The sequence below is a fragment of the Gadus macrocephalus genome, chromosome 21 (assembly GCF_031168955.1).
Source record: "Gadus macrocephalus chromosome 21, ASM3116895v1".
Taxonomy (NCBI): Eukaryota; Metazoa; Chordata; class Actinopteri; order Gadiformes; family Gadidae; genus Gadus; species Gadus macrocephalus.
Window position 1 is genome coordinate 1539581 of NC_082402.1, and position 16139 is coordinate 1555719.

General features: G+C 47.0%; 1 protein-coding gene across 1 annotated transcript in view; it reads right to left on the reverse strand.

The window, feature by feature from the left end:
- LOC132450300 (uncharacterized) overlaps positions 1-3516 on the reverse strand; it is a 35911-nt gene extending 32395 nt beyond the window's left edge. Inside the window, 1 exon segment of the mRNA XM_060042380.1 lies at positions 3443-3516. Coding sequence (XP_059898363.1) covers positions 3443-3506 — 64 coding nt within the window. The 5' untranslated portion in view covers positions 3507-3516.
- Between the last annotated feature and the right edge of the window lie 12623 nt (positions 3517-16139).

Consider the following 16139-nt stretch of genomic DNA (forward strand, 5'->3'; position numbering starts at 1 on the left):
GAACGCTATGTTAATTCAGCATTTTAATGAGAGAGCACAAAACCATTTTACAACTGCTCGAATCTGCTCCTGCAAGTCTCAGCTGTGGGGTTTTTTGCAGGTTGTTTTGCAACACCCCTAGGTGGTAAATGTGTAGCAAAAGTATTCGTATCCGTAGATGACAGAGCGTCCGTGAGCGGGACAAAATAGTCCCGCCCATAATTTCCTAATCCAATGAAAATCGCCGGCAGGGATGCATTTCTCAAATTACAGTGACGGCTGGTGGTGATTTTGGGTGGGTGGGCTAAAGAATGCATTACATTTATCAATACTTCACAGGGGTCCAGACGCCATGAGGTCACCTTTATATCTCTGTTCATAACTTTCATATAATGTGAATGATTTTTAAACAAGATTAAGGTGTAGAGAAAGGCATTTCTTTATTTGAAGCAAAATTATAAATAAAAAGAAAAATAAGGTGCTTCACTGAGCTGAAATTGAACATTTCGAACTAAACCATTAAGCAAAATAAAACTTTTTTTGTGCTTAAAGTATTACACAATTAAAATGTTGACTGGTCTCCCTTTGCGCAAAATGCGGCTGTAGACGATCACACACTCTTTGGTAGAGACGTCTGTGTCGCCGTCAATCATGAAGGACATGTAGGGGTCCTTTTACATTATGTCATTTTACATTAGGCCTATGTAAAATGAAATGACTTGGTTCAAGGGAATTCTCCCCAAAGTATTGCATTAACATTTCTGAATTTATGTTATGGCGACCATTAAAATACATTCAAGGACATTTGCGGCATGTTAATGAAATACTTTGGGGGGAATTCACTTGAACTGAGTCATTTCATTTAACATAATGTAGGATACCCATCTCCGTTCAGTAGGACGCCCTCTTCACTTCTCCAGAAATAAACGTATCCCGTGCTGAGTATGCTGCGATCTTTATAGCTCCATGGCTGGCACGGGGTGGGTCCCAGTGTAATTTGAGAAATGCATCCCTGCCGGCGATTTTCATTGGATTAGGAAATTATGGGCGGGACTATTTTGTCCCGCTCACGGACGCTCTGTCATCTACGGATACGAATACTTTTGCTACACATTTACCACCTAGGGGTGTTGCAAAACAACCTGCAAAAAAACCCACAGCTGAGACTTGCAGGAGCAGATTCGAGCAGTTGTAAAATGGTTTTGTGCTCGCTCATTAAAATGCTGAATTAACATAGCGTTCACAGATGTGCAACTTCTGATGCATTTGTTCAAATTTGGGTTTACGAATGCACACCTTTTGGGCATGTTCTCAGATTATGAAACACGGGTGTGCGAATGTGTTTTGCACCAACTGCGCTGCAATAATTGTAGCAAAAGGATTTGTGCACCTGTAACACAGATTAGCGTACTCGTAGACCCTATTTTGTGTTTACAATGGTATAAAAAATATTTATATTTTTTTTACGACTACAAATGTACTGTTACACATTTGTGACTTTAGAGTACACATGCAAAATAAATATATACGACTTCAAATTTACTGTGACTTTAGTGTACGCATTCAAATTCTGCAGTTACAGGTGCTAAAGACTTTTGCTACAATAATACCTTCATACATATCTGACACTATAGATTTAAGGCATGAGTCCGACAGGAGGCTGACTATTTCATAATTCTGTTTAATTGTTTTAAGTTTTCAACAATATTTCGATTAGCAACAGACTGAGCTGCATTCAAATGTAGCCGCGGCTACTACGAGATAATAACTAATACTATATAACTTTATTTATTTATTTTTTCCACAATGTCTCGTTTTTAAAAAAATGTATGATGACTATATGCTCTGTAAGGTGACCTTGGGTGTCTTGAAAGGCGCCTCTAAATTAAATTTATTATTATTATTATTATTACTATTGCCTACCGGCAATTCACGGTCATCCACGAATATAACAGCCCTTCAACGCAAATCGGATTAAGCATCAATATCAACAAAGTTGGCTGCATTGCAAAAATAAAGCATTTCAGAAGCCTTTTAAAAAGAGTTATAATAATAATGATAGAAATATATTAAGCTTTATCTTTATTTTTTTGAAGAAAAGTTTTGGGTTGGCCTGTTGAACAGGGGTGGTCCTAGGTCCGTCAGGCCCACCCATAACGCCGTGCCTGGATGTCATGTTTAGGTCCAGGGTAGGGTCAAGGGTTAGGATCAGGGTCACGGTTAGGTCAAGGTGCAGGTTTAGAACCCGGGTCAAGGTCAGGGTTAAGCAGGCCTTACACACAACGTAGCGTAGTCGTTTGGGTTAGCAAACAGTGAGTAAACCTTAGCTTAGCATTCAGAATAGAGCACATTGGAAACGTTAATCTTTGGGTCTTTTTTTTGTGAATAATAACGAGTGGCAGCCATCGTTTAGAAATCTGGAAATTCTGGAAATGCTGGAGTGTCCTTCATGGAAAAGGACATAAAATGTAACCATTGGTTAATAAAGCGATTGGCTCAAGGCTAACCATGTCTGCTGTCAGAGCTGGCAGAATGAAGAAATCCAGTGACACGTTGGTGCTGGTTAAACAAAGCCTTCTATGGCGAGAGCTTGACGTCTCAAAGACGCCATCTTTGAGTCGCTGAACGGAGTAACAGCATCTCCAGCACCTGCGCTCTAAGGTCTCAGAGAGAACAGACTCATCTCGATCGTAGCACGCGCTCAGTGCCAATCCATAGCAGCAGATATACGTGGTGGTTGCGAATGCAACCCCTTGCTGCATGTGATTAGGTAGGTAGCATAATCATCGGTTATCACAGACATTTATCTGGTCTGCTAGGAAACCCAGACCGCATTCCCAACCGATGGTATTCCTTCTCTTCAATCCGCCCCTCGGAATGCTCTCAGTATCATGCCTCTGTGTGAAATTAAACATCTCAGTCATTTATTTCGCCAGGAGAGCCAGGATGCCACATTAAAAGTACAACCAGCTAATCAATGTTTTTAATTAAGCCTTCTCATTCATTGCATGCTCCTCTGCACACATGGGCTGTATTCTGAAATATGTTGCATTTCCTCCAGTCCTAAGGTTTGGCTTCCTGGCCCTCTCTCAGAAAGAAAATGGTTTTGTATCAACGGACAAAAGGACTTTTGTTACGTGTGCGTCCTACTCTGCTTGTGTCATGCCTGAAGCAGCGTTGGCATCCAAGGCCTCAAGGCCGTCTCCCTGTTCCAGGCGTTGTGCGGCGGTGAGATAGGTTATGCCTTGTCTCTCTGCCACCCAGTTTTAGTATTGGTGTGGGGAGGCGCGGTTCAGACGCTCTCTCCCAGAGCCATCTGTCCTCCCAACCGATCGGAAATCAATCGTCTCCTGTCGCCCGTAGCAGAACTCACGGAGGACTTAGAGCTGACGTAAGGGAACGTCCTGTGACCCACAACACGGCCCCGGAGACGGAGCATTAGCGGAGGAACTCGCTGACTTACGTGCACTTCCTCCGGCGTGGAGCGCCACGAACACCAGCAGAAGGAGTCCTGAGTTCCTGGACATTTTGATTCGTCGTCCTTCTTTATCCAAACCCTACGATCAGGAGGAGCAGGGCGGGGGCAGGGCGGCGGCGGGGGGGGGGGGTGGCAGCGGGAGCAGGAGCAGGCGTCCTCTGGATCAGGCTGAAGTCACGGTGCCTGAGATCCTGCGGATTAGCATGGCGGCGGTTCCCCCGTCGACGGCCTGTGCCTCTGAAGGTCTCCGAGCGCGACGCTCCGGTCCCCGACTTCCAACTCGGACTCGCCCTCCCCCGAGAACAACGGCACCCAGCGAACGCGCGCGGCCTTCCACACACAAACCTCCCCGACTGCGAGGTGCGCGGCCTTCTGGGACGTGTGTGCAGGAGTGAGGAGGTTAACGCAGAGGCGCACCGCTCGGGGGATAATCAGTTTATCTTCTCCTCAGACATAATCCCGCTTTACGCGCTCCACTTCCCGCACGGAGGTCATCCTGTTAGTGGCTTTCACAGGCATGTCAGCTGACCGGGCTAGCTCCGACCGCACCACCCCCTTACCCCACCCGTCCTGCTCCACCCCCACCCCACCCGTCTTGCTCCACCCCCACCCCACCCGTCCTGCAACACCCAGGACCCCAGCCGTCCTACTCCACCCATGAACACACCCCTCTCATGCTCCTCCAGACCCCACCCGTCTTGCTCCACCCATGAACCCACCCCTCTCATGCTCCTCCAGACCCCACCCGTCCTGCTCCACCCATGAACCCACCCCTCTCATGCTCCTCCAGACCCCACCCGTCCTGCTCCACCCATGAACCCTCCCCTCTCATGCTCCACCCATGAACCCACCCCTCTCATGCTCCACCCCCGACCCCACCCGTCCTGTTGCACCACCCTCGACCCCATTTTCCTAGTTGGCTTCATGACGTTGAAGTAGCCGGCTGGTGGGCTACTGGCCTCGTAGCTTTTGATAAAACATTCAAATCTGCATCGCATATTCCTCATTTTATTTTGTTTATAAATACATTTCTTGCCATCTTTGTGTCACCATTATTAAAAAAAAAAAAAACAATGATTCCATTTCCAGTCATAAAATCAACCACAGTATGGCGAAACTATAATTTCCTGAAATACATTTCCTGTGGTACTGTTCCCTGATCCATTGAGATTAGGTATTAGACTAGAGATGATAATCACAGCAATTAGCAGCAGCAGAGCCCACCTAATTGCAGCGTTCCGTACATTCATCAAGATCAAACCCTAATTCTGAAACACGCCCTTTTTCCTCACAGCGTCTCTCAGACGGTGGGTTCCCGTTCTGCGGCTGAATGTTCCTTGATTATCACCCAACTCCTCCAAACATGGAACCAGCCCAGCGTCGGTTCTATGGATCTTGACGTGCCGCGGTGATTCTTATTCATCACACCGTTCCCGACGTTCCCGATTGAATCCTGGCCGATGAGGAAGCCTGCAGGAGGAACGGGGTGAAGGACGAGGCACTGGCGTGCTCACCTCTCTCTGACGGTGGAGAGATTCCTCTCACTGCGTCTCCATGTTGGACCCATCATCTGATACACCTGTCGCCCACTCAGTCATGTTTCCTATTAAAGGTTCACTTCACACACCTGCACACCGGAAAGCCTCGCTCCCCTTCAACTCCTGAACCTAATTACACCGCCGCCGTCGAGTCCTGCGGCTCGATCGGACCACTCCAGACGTGATCTGGAGAGAGTCTGGTTCTTCTTTACAGACTCACTGGCTCACCTCAGAGCTAAGGAAGGGATAAGCGATAATTCTCTGAGGTGGCAGACCTATCTGTCTGAGCGCGAGCTTGTGGATCCTCCATTCAGGACATGGGAGGGTTGGGTCCTAACGCAGACAGGTCTAAATATGCTCGTAACACAGAACCATACTTTATAATGTAGTGACACGCAGAACGTGTCTTTATAGAGTGCACTACACAGAACCGGTCTGTATGGTAGCACAACACAGCGAGAAGAGTCCAGGAGCTTCAGTAGCTTCTCCTCCTCTCTGGTTGCGCTCAGGGCTGTGTGATGAGTTTGAGTGTTGTGGAGGACTAGAACACGCAGTCCTTAGTGACGCTGCAGGTCAGATACAGAGTAGTAAACAGGAACCAAGCAGCATTCAGAAACCAAGGTATCCTCCCTCTCTACTCCCTCCCTCCCCATCTCCCATTCAGCAGTGCTGCTTTTCATCCACCTGTGATTGACAGGCGATGCGTTCTCCAACCAATCAGGGGACAGCTGCCCTGATTGGCCAGTGAGAGGGGAGCGGGCCGAGGTCTGAACTCTAAGTGGCCTCATGCAGAGCAGACCAAGCCAACCAGAGCAGGTGTATTCACACCCCATTCACTCGCTAATGTCTGAAGGACGGCTCGGGCGATTTGGTTCCTCTCCAGATTGTTGTTCCAGTGTGATAGATGATACAACGAAGGACCACAGACAAATATATAGGGAGGGACAGAGAGACAGACAGAGTAGCTATACTGAGAGTGAGATATACAGAGGGACAGAGAGACAGATATATGGAGGGTTACACGGATGGACAGTCAGACGGAAAGACATATGTAGAAAGACAGACAGATATACAGAGACAGGTTGACGGAAAGGTAGACTTACAGACTTGTAGACAGACTGGAAGGTAGACAGATAGGTAGATAGACAGACAGACAGGTAGACAAACAGACGAACAGAAAGTCAGACAGGCAGTTAGACCAAAAGACAGGTAGGCAGACAGACTTGCATGTAGACAGGTAGACAGACAGACGGAAAGATTGACAGACGGCTCTGTGTGAATCTGAGTTTAGCCCTATATCCCTGGCTCCAGATCAGTGAGAAACCACAGAAATAGAAAGGCTGTCTTCCATGACCGCATTATTCATGTTTGCTTGTTAAAAGCAGCACCATGAGGTGAGTGCTGTGGCGCGCTGCATTGTGCCCGGGCTGCATTACCAGCAGCCAGCTTAGAGGGAAGGAGTTCTGCCAACAGCAGAGGACTGATGGAGCCCTGTTCACACTCTACTGAGCGAGAGTCCAACCTGTGAATCACCGCTCAGCGCGCGTAGGAGGGCTTCTTCAGGAGTTGCACCTCTGTCTGTCTGTCTGTCTGTCTGTCTGTCTGTCTGTCTGTCTGTCTGTCTGTCTGTCTGTCTGTCTGTCTGTCTGTCTGGCTGGCTGGCTGGCTGGCTGGCTGGCTGGCTGGCTGGCTGGCTGGCTGGCTGGCTAGTTGGCTGTCTGTCTGTCTGTCTGTCTGTCTGTCTGTCTGTCTGTCTGTCTGTCTGTCTGTCTGTCTGTCTGTCTGTCTGTCTCGCTGGCTGGCTGGCTGCGTGTATCATGGGATGTGTTTTACCTTGCTCTCTCTCTCTCTAGGTAAAAACACTCTCTTGGGATGTGTTTTTACCTGTCTGTCTGTCTGTGTGTCTCGGCGGGATGGGTTGTTAAGGCATAATGTATATCTTTCTCTCTCTCTCTCTCTGTCTGTCTCTCTCTATCTTTCCGTCTGTGCCTCTGTGGATGTGGGATGAGCTAACAGTTGGTTTCCTGTTGGTTCCCTAGTTCGGTTTGGACTGGTCTTGGGTCCCTGTAGCAGATGTTGGAGCTGGTCTCCTGGCTCAGCGGAGAACCAGACATTCCCCTGTGGCCTCAGGACTGAGCTGATGAGCTGATCCATCAGCATCTGGCCCTTGGTTCTCCTGTCACCACGGCAGGTGGAGCGGAGCCGCCTGGGGCTGACCACGAGGGTCGGATGGAGGGAGGATGAATGGAGGTTTGAGTGGATGGATGGTTTGATGGTAAGACAGACAGGCAGACAGCAGGCTGAACCGATCAACGCAGAACGTCGTTAGGATTGGTTGAGATATCTTTGCCTGCCAAATTGGACCCACGCTCCCTAAAGCCGTAGGAGGGACGCTGGCTAGATGGACTGGCTTCATAGACCTGGGGCATCAAAGCCCTGCCACATCACTGCCTCACATTCACCCCTTCATACAGACGGAGGGTCCACCATGCCGGCCTGCTGGTCCAGAGGTGTCAGGATGAGTCCGCTCAGGACGTAGTCCTACTCAGTGTGTAGTCCTGCTCACTGGGTGGACCTTCTCATGTGGTAGTCTTTCTCCTCCTCCCGCTGGGGTGATGCCATTGTGATCGAACAGACTACGCTCCGAAGGTCAAGCGAGTCCGTTCCTCGCTGGGGTTCAGATAACATCCCGCGGCCTCGTGTCCGTGACACAGAGAGCTCCGTGCGTGCCAGCTCCACCTGGCCGCTAAGGCAGCCGTGTGTGTCTTCTGCCATGAAATATTAATGCCGGAGCGACCTGGTGGACGGGGACCGCCTTGGCCCGCAGGCTCGCTCCCACTCCCCGGAAGCGCTGAATATTTATGGAAGACATACAACGGCCTCTTTCCTTCTCACTCACTTTCTGAGGCAGGGAACCTTGAAGCGTAGGGAGTGAGTCGAGGTTGAGATGGATCATTTAAACACTGTGTTGCACCTTGTGACCTCAAACGAGAGGATCAGATAACGTTCTCATGACTGAGATTTTATTTATCCTCATTGAGGTGGGTATGTTGCGTGTTGCGTCTTATCCTAGCTATCTCTTTTGTATACGGGGAATGGGTTAACCTAGTGATTGTTAGTGCTTGGCACTTGGTTTTATGAACATCCTTAGTGTACCGACAGCAATTTATCCTTTATTTTCTGACAAGTGTACTTATTTTGGAAAAAAGCAGTTGCAAATCGCCCTGAATCTAAATGTATGTTTGCAGGAACACTGACATTTAAATGATGATGAAAACACTGATCAATGATCATCAATGATCCCTTCAGACCGCCCGTACGGAGAAGCTGGTCTGATCCCTGATCGGTCCACCAACAGAGGGCGCTGTTCTCGTGACGCAACGGTGGAGCGTCCCCAGGGACTTCCTGTCAAATCTCTTCAGGTCATCCGTGATTGGATCGACTCGACCCGTTTACCGCTGCCAATAGTCGGCCTTTATTGATCGGTTTGTCTGCTGGGACGTACATTTTACCTTTGACCTTGAGTTGCTTCCTCCGTCTTGACGTTTTCTATGGAGTCCAGGAAGTGGAAGTTAATGTCGACGTGGTTAACGGCTCGAATATCTTTTTCTGATGAAAATGTCGGCTTTTCAAACTGTGAGATGGTTTTGGACTTCCAGTTTGTGTTTTATAAAATAAACCAGTACTGTGATGGTGATATTTTAGCATCTACACTTCTTGCCAGTTCCCAGACGATTAAAAGCCCAGATTTACATCTTATCCATGTCATGACGATAATGGTGTTAAAGAATCATTTTAACTTTTTTTGTCGCAGTAATTACACCCATCTCATTTGCATGTACAGTCTGTGACAGAGATGGAAGCAGCTCCATTGAGGAGAAGCCTTTTAAAACTTCAGCTCAGAGAAGGATGGTAATGAACCAGGAGCGGATTCAAATGTAATCAAGTCCAGGCCAACGCCGCTGCCTGCATTGGAAATAACCAACTTACAGGAGACGTTGTTTAGAAAAGAAACATTTCCCTCTCAAGACCGGGGGCTTGTGATTGGACGGCTCACTCGACAGTTCCTCTGTTTGAAAGCACAGCAGCGCGGGCGGGGAATGAAGCGGAGGCTTTAATGAGGCGGACGCTGACTGCTGTTCCTCACTCTGGCGCCGCTTCTCCTGGCTTTGTGTTTGACCTGATTGAGATGGATTTAACACACGGCTCCGGGTTCCCATCCAAGGCCGGGGTGTGTGCGGAGCTGTGATGGAGCGCTCTGTGCGACCCAGCCGCCGCAAATACCTCCACACTCTCGCCAGAGTGGGACTGGCGGCGGTCCATCGCACCGCCTTTAATTAAACGCACAGAGAAAAAGGAGAACTCGATCAGAAGTGATGGCTGTATGCCTCAGCCCGGCATCGACAGCCAGCCGCCACAACGCTGTGTTCTCTGGAGTCAATAACGTCTCCAGGTGATTGTGTTCCCCTCTGTTGAAGCCACCTCCTGTGACAGTGGCAGTCAGCTGAGGAACCCAACACTCCCTCCGGTTCTGTGACAGGCGGGCCGATACGGGATGGCTAATTAAATTGGTATCGGGGTAAATAACGAGCTGTCAATCTGATCTGTGTGCGCGTTGTCTCCGTCAGGTGAGCCTGGAGGAGCAGATGTTTCTGTGTCTCCACCTGCGTAGGAGGTGGATGTCCTGAACGATCAACGGGAAGAACGAGACGGTTAGCGGGATTAGAACCCGATCACAGCACGTTTTTCAACAAGACGTGTATGAGAAAATATGTATGAGAACATAGTGACAGTAGTAGACAATAGCAAAAGTTATAGACTTTATGGACAGTTATCCAGAGGCCTGACTATCTAGGCGTGTGAGTTGCTATGGAGTGGGCACCGTGATGTGGTAGTTAATTAATTCGGTATTGACTATAGCTTGCTGGCGATCTGACTGACTTTGTCCTTGTCTTGATTTATTTCCCCTGAGAGCAGGGCGATATTTACGGGGTTGTCGAAGTGTTCCCGGACCTTGCTTCACTGTCGGCGCCCAGGGGGGGGGGGGGGGGGGGGGTCCATCTTACTGCCAGGGACCCATCAGGGCTCCGGAGCTGGCAGGGGGCCCCAAGGGAAACGTAGATCAGCGGACCCCTTCAGCGGCTAGCCGTCCTACCCATAGCCGCGGGAACGTATTCTCAGCAGGGGGTGCTGGAAAAAAAAAACTCAGCCTGCACTAGACTCGCAACTCGCTACATTGATAAAAAAGATATATAGCAGCGCAGCTGAATTACCCCAGCGCATGCGCGCACAGTCGAAAATCGATCGTTGTGTTCACACCATGGTTCACATCCAGCTGCTCACAGAACAAGTTTAGCGCGCCACCGCTCCCCTCACACTTTTTCATATAACCTTTTTTCAGCACTAGGTCATATGAGCATTAAATAAATGCTGCGTCTCAAAATTCCTTGGACAGCAGCGAGGACGACTCGCTTTGCCACGGGCCGAAACAGTGCGGAGCGACCACAGCCAGAGCGAACACAGCGGGGCAGAGGAGTGTCAGGAATAGTCTTTGGTGTACACATCAGTACGGCCTATTTGCACTACTGTTTAGTGGCAATGCAGTGTTTTATTCTATGCCTTTTTATTTCCGTATATTATTTCAATGAATACAATTTATTTATTTATAAAAAGAAGATCTGGGGCCGTATTCACAAAGGATTTTAGGGCTAAAAGTAGGTCCTAACTGGCGAATTTAGGAGTAACTCCTAAAAATAATGGGCGTGTCACTCTTAAATTTAGGACTCCTAACTTTTTTCACTAAGAGCAATTCACAAAGTATTTTAGGCCTAAAAGTAGCACCTAAGTCTAGGAGAGCTTAAAAGTCCTCAAGAGGACTCCTAACTCAGTAAGACCTATTCACAAAGAATCGTAAATGCCTGCGAGACGAAATGTTAGGGTATTAAACTTGTTGTGGAGTTAATCGCAATGCAATAACATCCCCGACTAACAGGAATAATCCGATTAGTCCCGAAATAAAATGTTTGGCCACACTACGTTATTTAGCAACAGGGGAAATGCAACTTTGCAATGCCGACGATTTAAAAATATCACAACCATCAGTCAGCCGTGCCATAAACTTTCCTTTGGACATTCAACAATTACACAGGATCAAAGCCAACTTCATGGCAATTGCAGGTATGCCCGGTGTGGTCGGTGCTATTGACGGGACGCACATAAAAATAATTGCGCCATCAAAAGACGAGGACGTGTTCGTCAATAGGACGAAAGTGCATTCCATCAACACGCAGGTTGTTTTTGATGCAAATTTTAACATAGCCTACTGGATGTTGTTGCAAAGTGGCCTGGATCTTCAGCTACCCATGATTCGCGCATTTTAATGGAGAGCGGTCTGAGGCAGCTTTTTGAGATGTACCAGTTGGGTGTCACTTGCTGGGAGACAGTGACTATCCATGCAAGACGTGGCTCTAGACACCCTACCTCAATCCACAACCGGGAGCACAGTTAAAGTATAACATGTAAGTGATTACGCATATTACGCTTAGTCCTACGTGTAAAACACATCGTATTGGCTCTTTGACGCCTTTTATTTGTTGAATCCATATTTATTATTGTTTACTGATTTCTTCCATATATGCTAGAGCACACAAACATACACGAAATGTTGTGGAGAGAGGAATTGGGCAGATGAAACGTCGGTTCATGTCCTCCATGGCGAAATAAGCACAGTCATTACTGTATGTGCCATTCTACACAACCTCTGCAAGCGGAGGAACATTCCACAGCCAGACGATGGTGATGATGATGATGATGATGATGGCGATCAACATGACAATGAATTTGGCCGTGTGGAACCGAGTGGACCGGCATTTAGGGATCACTTTGAAAACACATTTTAGGTAAACACCTTGGCACAAATCAGTCAACACTTGTGTAGTTCATAACATTTATTTTATTTTAAATTGTACGTATTTTTATTGTTTGCTTTCTCTCTCTTGAACGTGCAGGCTACAACGTCATTATCGTGGTCTGCACAAAATTGTCATCATGCGTGTATTCTGCTAACTGCACTATAACTACTTAATAGGAATTCATTTCTAGCCTAGGCTATTTCCTTGTTTTTCGGTGATTCAGTGGGCTCGTCTGAACAACCAATCACCGAACTGACTGCTTCTAAACTCGTGCATGAGAATTGACATAATCCATAGCAACGGCGCGTCACTCTTAGTTCACTCTTTGTGATTTATCCTTAGTAAGAGTAGGTCTCAGCGGCTTTGTGAATAACTTTTAAGAAAAAACTCCTACGTAAAATGTTTTAGCGCGAGTTAGGAGCACTCCTAGCGGTAAGATAAAATGCTTTGTGAATACGGCCCCTGGTCTTCAAATCTTTTTTCCAAATATAGGTCGTCTTACAATGGGTTTTGTGTTTATGTTCGGACCAATACGGTACAGCGGGCGCTCACATGACGTTAAGCATTTCCTGGTGCATAATGTGACGCTTCAGAACCTAAAATCCAGTTTCTCCCCCGTTGACACGACAACACATAACTGGCGTTTTGAGAAATCTCCACTTTGGCCGGAGTTTTTAGAAATGATCGTTTTCTGTGATAAGACAGGGCCTCAGACAGGGGGTGCTGCAGCACCCCCAGCACCCCTACTTCCCGCGGCACTGGTCCTACCTAAAGGTGATCCCCGGTTCATCCACGATTTGTCGCTCAGTTCGTCGCTGGGTTCGTTGCTATGTTCATTGTTCGGTTCGTCGGTCGTTTCATCTGTCGTTTCATCTATTGGTTCATCTATCGGTTAATCTTTCGGTCCGTTGCTCCATTCTTCTGTCGGTTCACCTGTCGGTTCATCTGTAAGTTCATCGCTCAGTTAATCTGTCAGCTCGATGGTCGGTTCATCGACCATCCTGTGAGAGATCGACCCCCACAGAGTGGGCTGGTCTGATGAGGCAGTTCTCTCACTTTTCGGGGGGAGTTTGAATGGATCGGTTTCACTTTCACTTTGAGTGAAAGAGTGCGCTCTGTTTCTCTGAGCGCGGACGACACACGATGAATGCCCTAGCGCGATGAGCGCCGTCAGTGTCTCGAGGAGCCGTTGGAGTGTTGGAGGAGTCTGAGGGGCTCAGAGGGATGGTCCTGGGAGGTCCCGACGTGGCTATAGACCAGGGACAGATGGACTGTGGACTCCAGCAGTCCGTCCTGTTTTATTGGATGGGTCTGAACCGGTTCCCTTGTCAGAAGAGAGGGCTCTCCTCGGCCCCCATTGCTCTTCTTTTAGCCGTGGCCTGCTTTAAATAGAATATAGGCTGTGACGGATTCCCCCGGGAGCCCCGCTGTGCTGCAGCGTCTTGCTCAAAGGCACCTTGACAAGGAGTTGCCGGGAACACTTACGTCGATGTAATTGGATAACGAGGTTGTAACATTTAGTAAGACATCATAATTAATGTATGTGATTAGGTTGTTGGTTTGTGATTGATTTGACAGTTTTGGGGGAACTGCTGGCAACTAAAGCTGTAACTATGGACCTGACATATTAGACCTTCAGTTAGTGGAGTTCTAACTATGGGCCTGTAGCCAGCAGAGAACCAGGTCCATATTAGACCTCCACAGTTAGTGAAGATCTAACTGGTGTGAGAAGGTCTCACACCAGGTTTAAGTGCCTTGCCCAAAAGCACAAAGGAGTAGAGAATGTATTATATGGCAGAGGTTTTCAAGCGGGTCAAGGCCACAGTTTGATAAAAAAATAATAATTCAAATAAATGATTGCCTAGTCTAATATTGTATTTCATAAGACAATGTTATTATTATGTAAGTATTGAGACTATTTAAGTATTGACTCGTCTCTTTTTTGATATGCTAATTCAGAACTATTGCTTGTTTTACTTCCCAGAATATCTGGTTGATCCGTGGCCAAACGACCCTCCTCAGGGGCCCTGAACCAGTTGGGGACCCCTGTGGGGGTACAGAGCTCTGCAGAAAGGGGCGTCAGGGTCCTCCATCTGAGGTTAGAATCTGTTCAGAACGTAATCCAACCGCGGCATTTTGCAGACGAAGACATTCTCTTTGAGACGAGATTGTAAGTTTGCTAATCAGTGGATTTAGTTTCCGTCTCCTCCGTTCCTTTCAGAACGAAACCGATTTGCGACTAAATTAATAAGCAGACAAAACCTACGCGGAGCCGTACGTTTGTTGCGGTATCTCGATAATTAATTCATTACACTCCGGTCTTTGAACATCTCTGCCTCCCACCTCTTTAACGATGTCAGAGCTGTGATATCAATGGCAGTTATTTATATCAATGGCAGTTATGAACAGCAGTAGCAGTAATGAATATCAATGGCAGTCATACGGATTATAATAAGTTATCAATATGAGCTCTTTGTCCACATGGGTTCTATGTGTTCATGTCAGTTCAATTTAACATTTCTTCTATGAGCCGATATGAATTATATATTTATAGGTATGATACAGTTATGTATAATCAAAATCTACCCATCAGTATCAGTTCTAGTCATGTGTTCAGAAGACATCAAGACAGAAAAGTTTCTGAACCCGTTGAAGATGCTGTTTAAACTCTCAAAAGAACATTTGTGCATAAGAACCATCAGGGGCTGAAGTCACTTTGCTTAGTAAAGTGCTGCTGCTGCTAGCTTTAAGGCTATGATGTCACTTTCAGAGTTCAGGTAATGAAGTCATTTCATGTAGCATAGCACAGCTGCAACTAGTTATAAAGTGTTTTTGGTAGCATAGCATCGCTAGTTTTCAGGTTATAAAGTGACTTTTGGTAGCATAGCATCGCTAGTTTTCATGTTATAAAGTGACTTTGGGTAGCATAGCGTTGCTAGTTCTCAGGTTATAAAGTGACTTTGGGTAGCATGCGTTGCTAGTTCTCAGCTTATAAAGTGACTTTCGGTAGCATAGCGTTGCTTGTTCTCAGGCACGTCAGTATACTGTCACGTCAGTAAATCTATTCATTCGTGACCTGGGACACGTAATTTCCAATTTTCCGTGCCAAAAAGCACACATTTCTAACAATATGACAGCTTTTGGCCGCCCGTTTCTACCTTCACCTTTGATTCTGAGAAATTGTGACAATTCACGGATATATTTAATGCAGGTGCGCTGCTCTGTAGGCAAACCGCGACGGAAAAAGGGAAGCTGCTTCATCTCTTCTTTTTAGAATGAGCTGAAAATTTGTGCTTTTGGCTCGAAAGATTTGAAATCCCAGATCACGTCCCAGATCACGAATGAATAGATGAAATGACGTGACGTGACAGTGTCACGTTTTTCCATGCGACTGGGTTGTCTCAGGTTATAAAGTGACTTTTGGTAGCATTGCATCGCTAGTTTTCATGTTATCAAGTGACTTTGGGTAGCATAGCGTTGCTAGTGTTCATGTTATAAAGGGACTTTGGGTAGCATAGCATCCCTAGTTTTCATGTTATAAAGTGAGTAGCATAGCATAGCATTTGGGTAGCATAGCGTTGCCAGTTCTCAGGTTATGGATTTGATTGTCAGCAGAGCGCTGGCTGAGATCACGCTGAAGCCTTTCCAGGGCACTTCAGCCCTCGCTGGGCCCCGGAGCTATTCTAGCGAGCTACCACACCAACATGGCATGGGTCATTCTATTCAGGTGCTGCGGTGGAATCGAGGTTAGCTCGCGGTATGTAACGCGCAGTTCTATTTAACGCACGCTTAGCAACAGCGTTAAATATGTCTGAGAACATGTCTCTCTGTTCCGATCCGTGACGCGTCCTGTTCCGATGCGCGAACAAGAGTGAGCGGAGGCAATTTCTCTCTCATAAAATGGTGTTTTTAAATGAAAATAAATCTCGCTCAAATTAATTTCATGCTTGCAAAGTAATTCCTTTTTGTATTTCATGACTTCCCTGCGGTCCTGTGTACAAATTGCAGCAGTGCCAATTTAATATTAATGCAGGGTAAAAAATGGAGTGAATGTCTAATTACTTGTGTATAATTGCTGTAATAAGTATTTTGAATACATTATGGTGAATGTAACATTAAATATTCATTTTCAAAACTGGTTACGTAAATGCACCGACACACTCACTCACCCACTCACGCACGCACGCACGTACGCACGCATGCACGGACGCACTCACTCACTCACTCACTCAT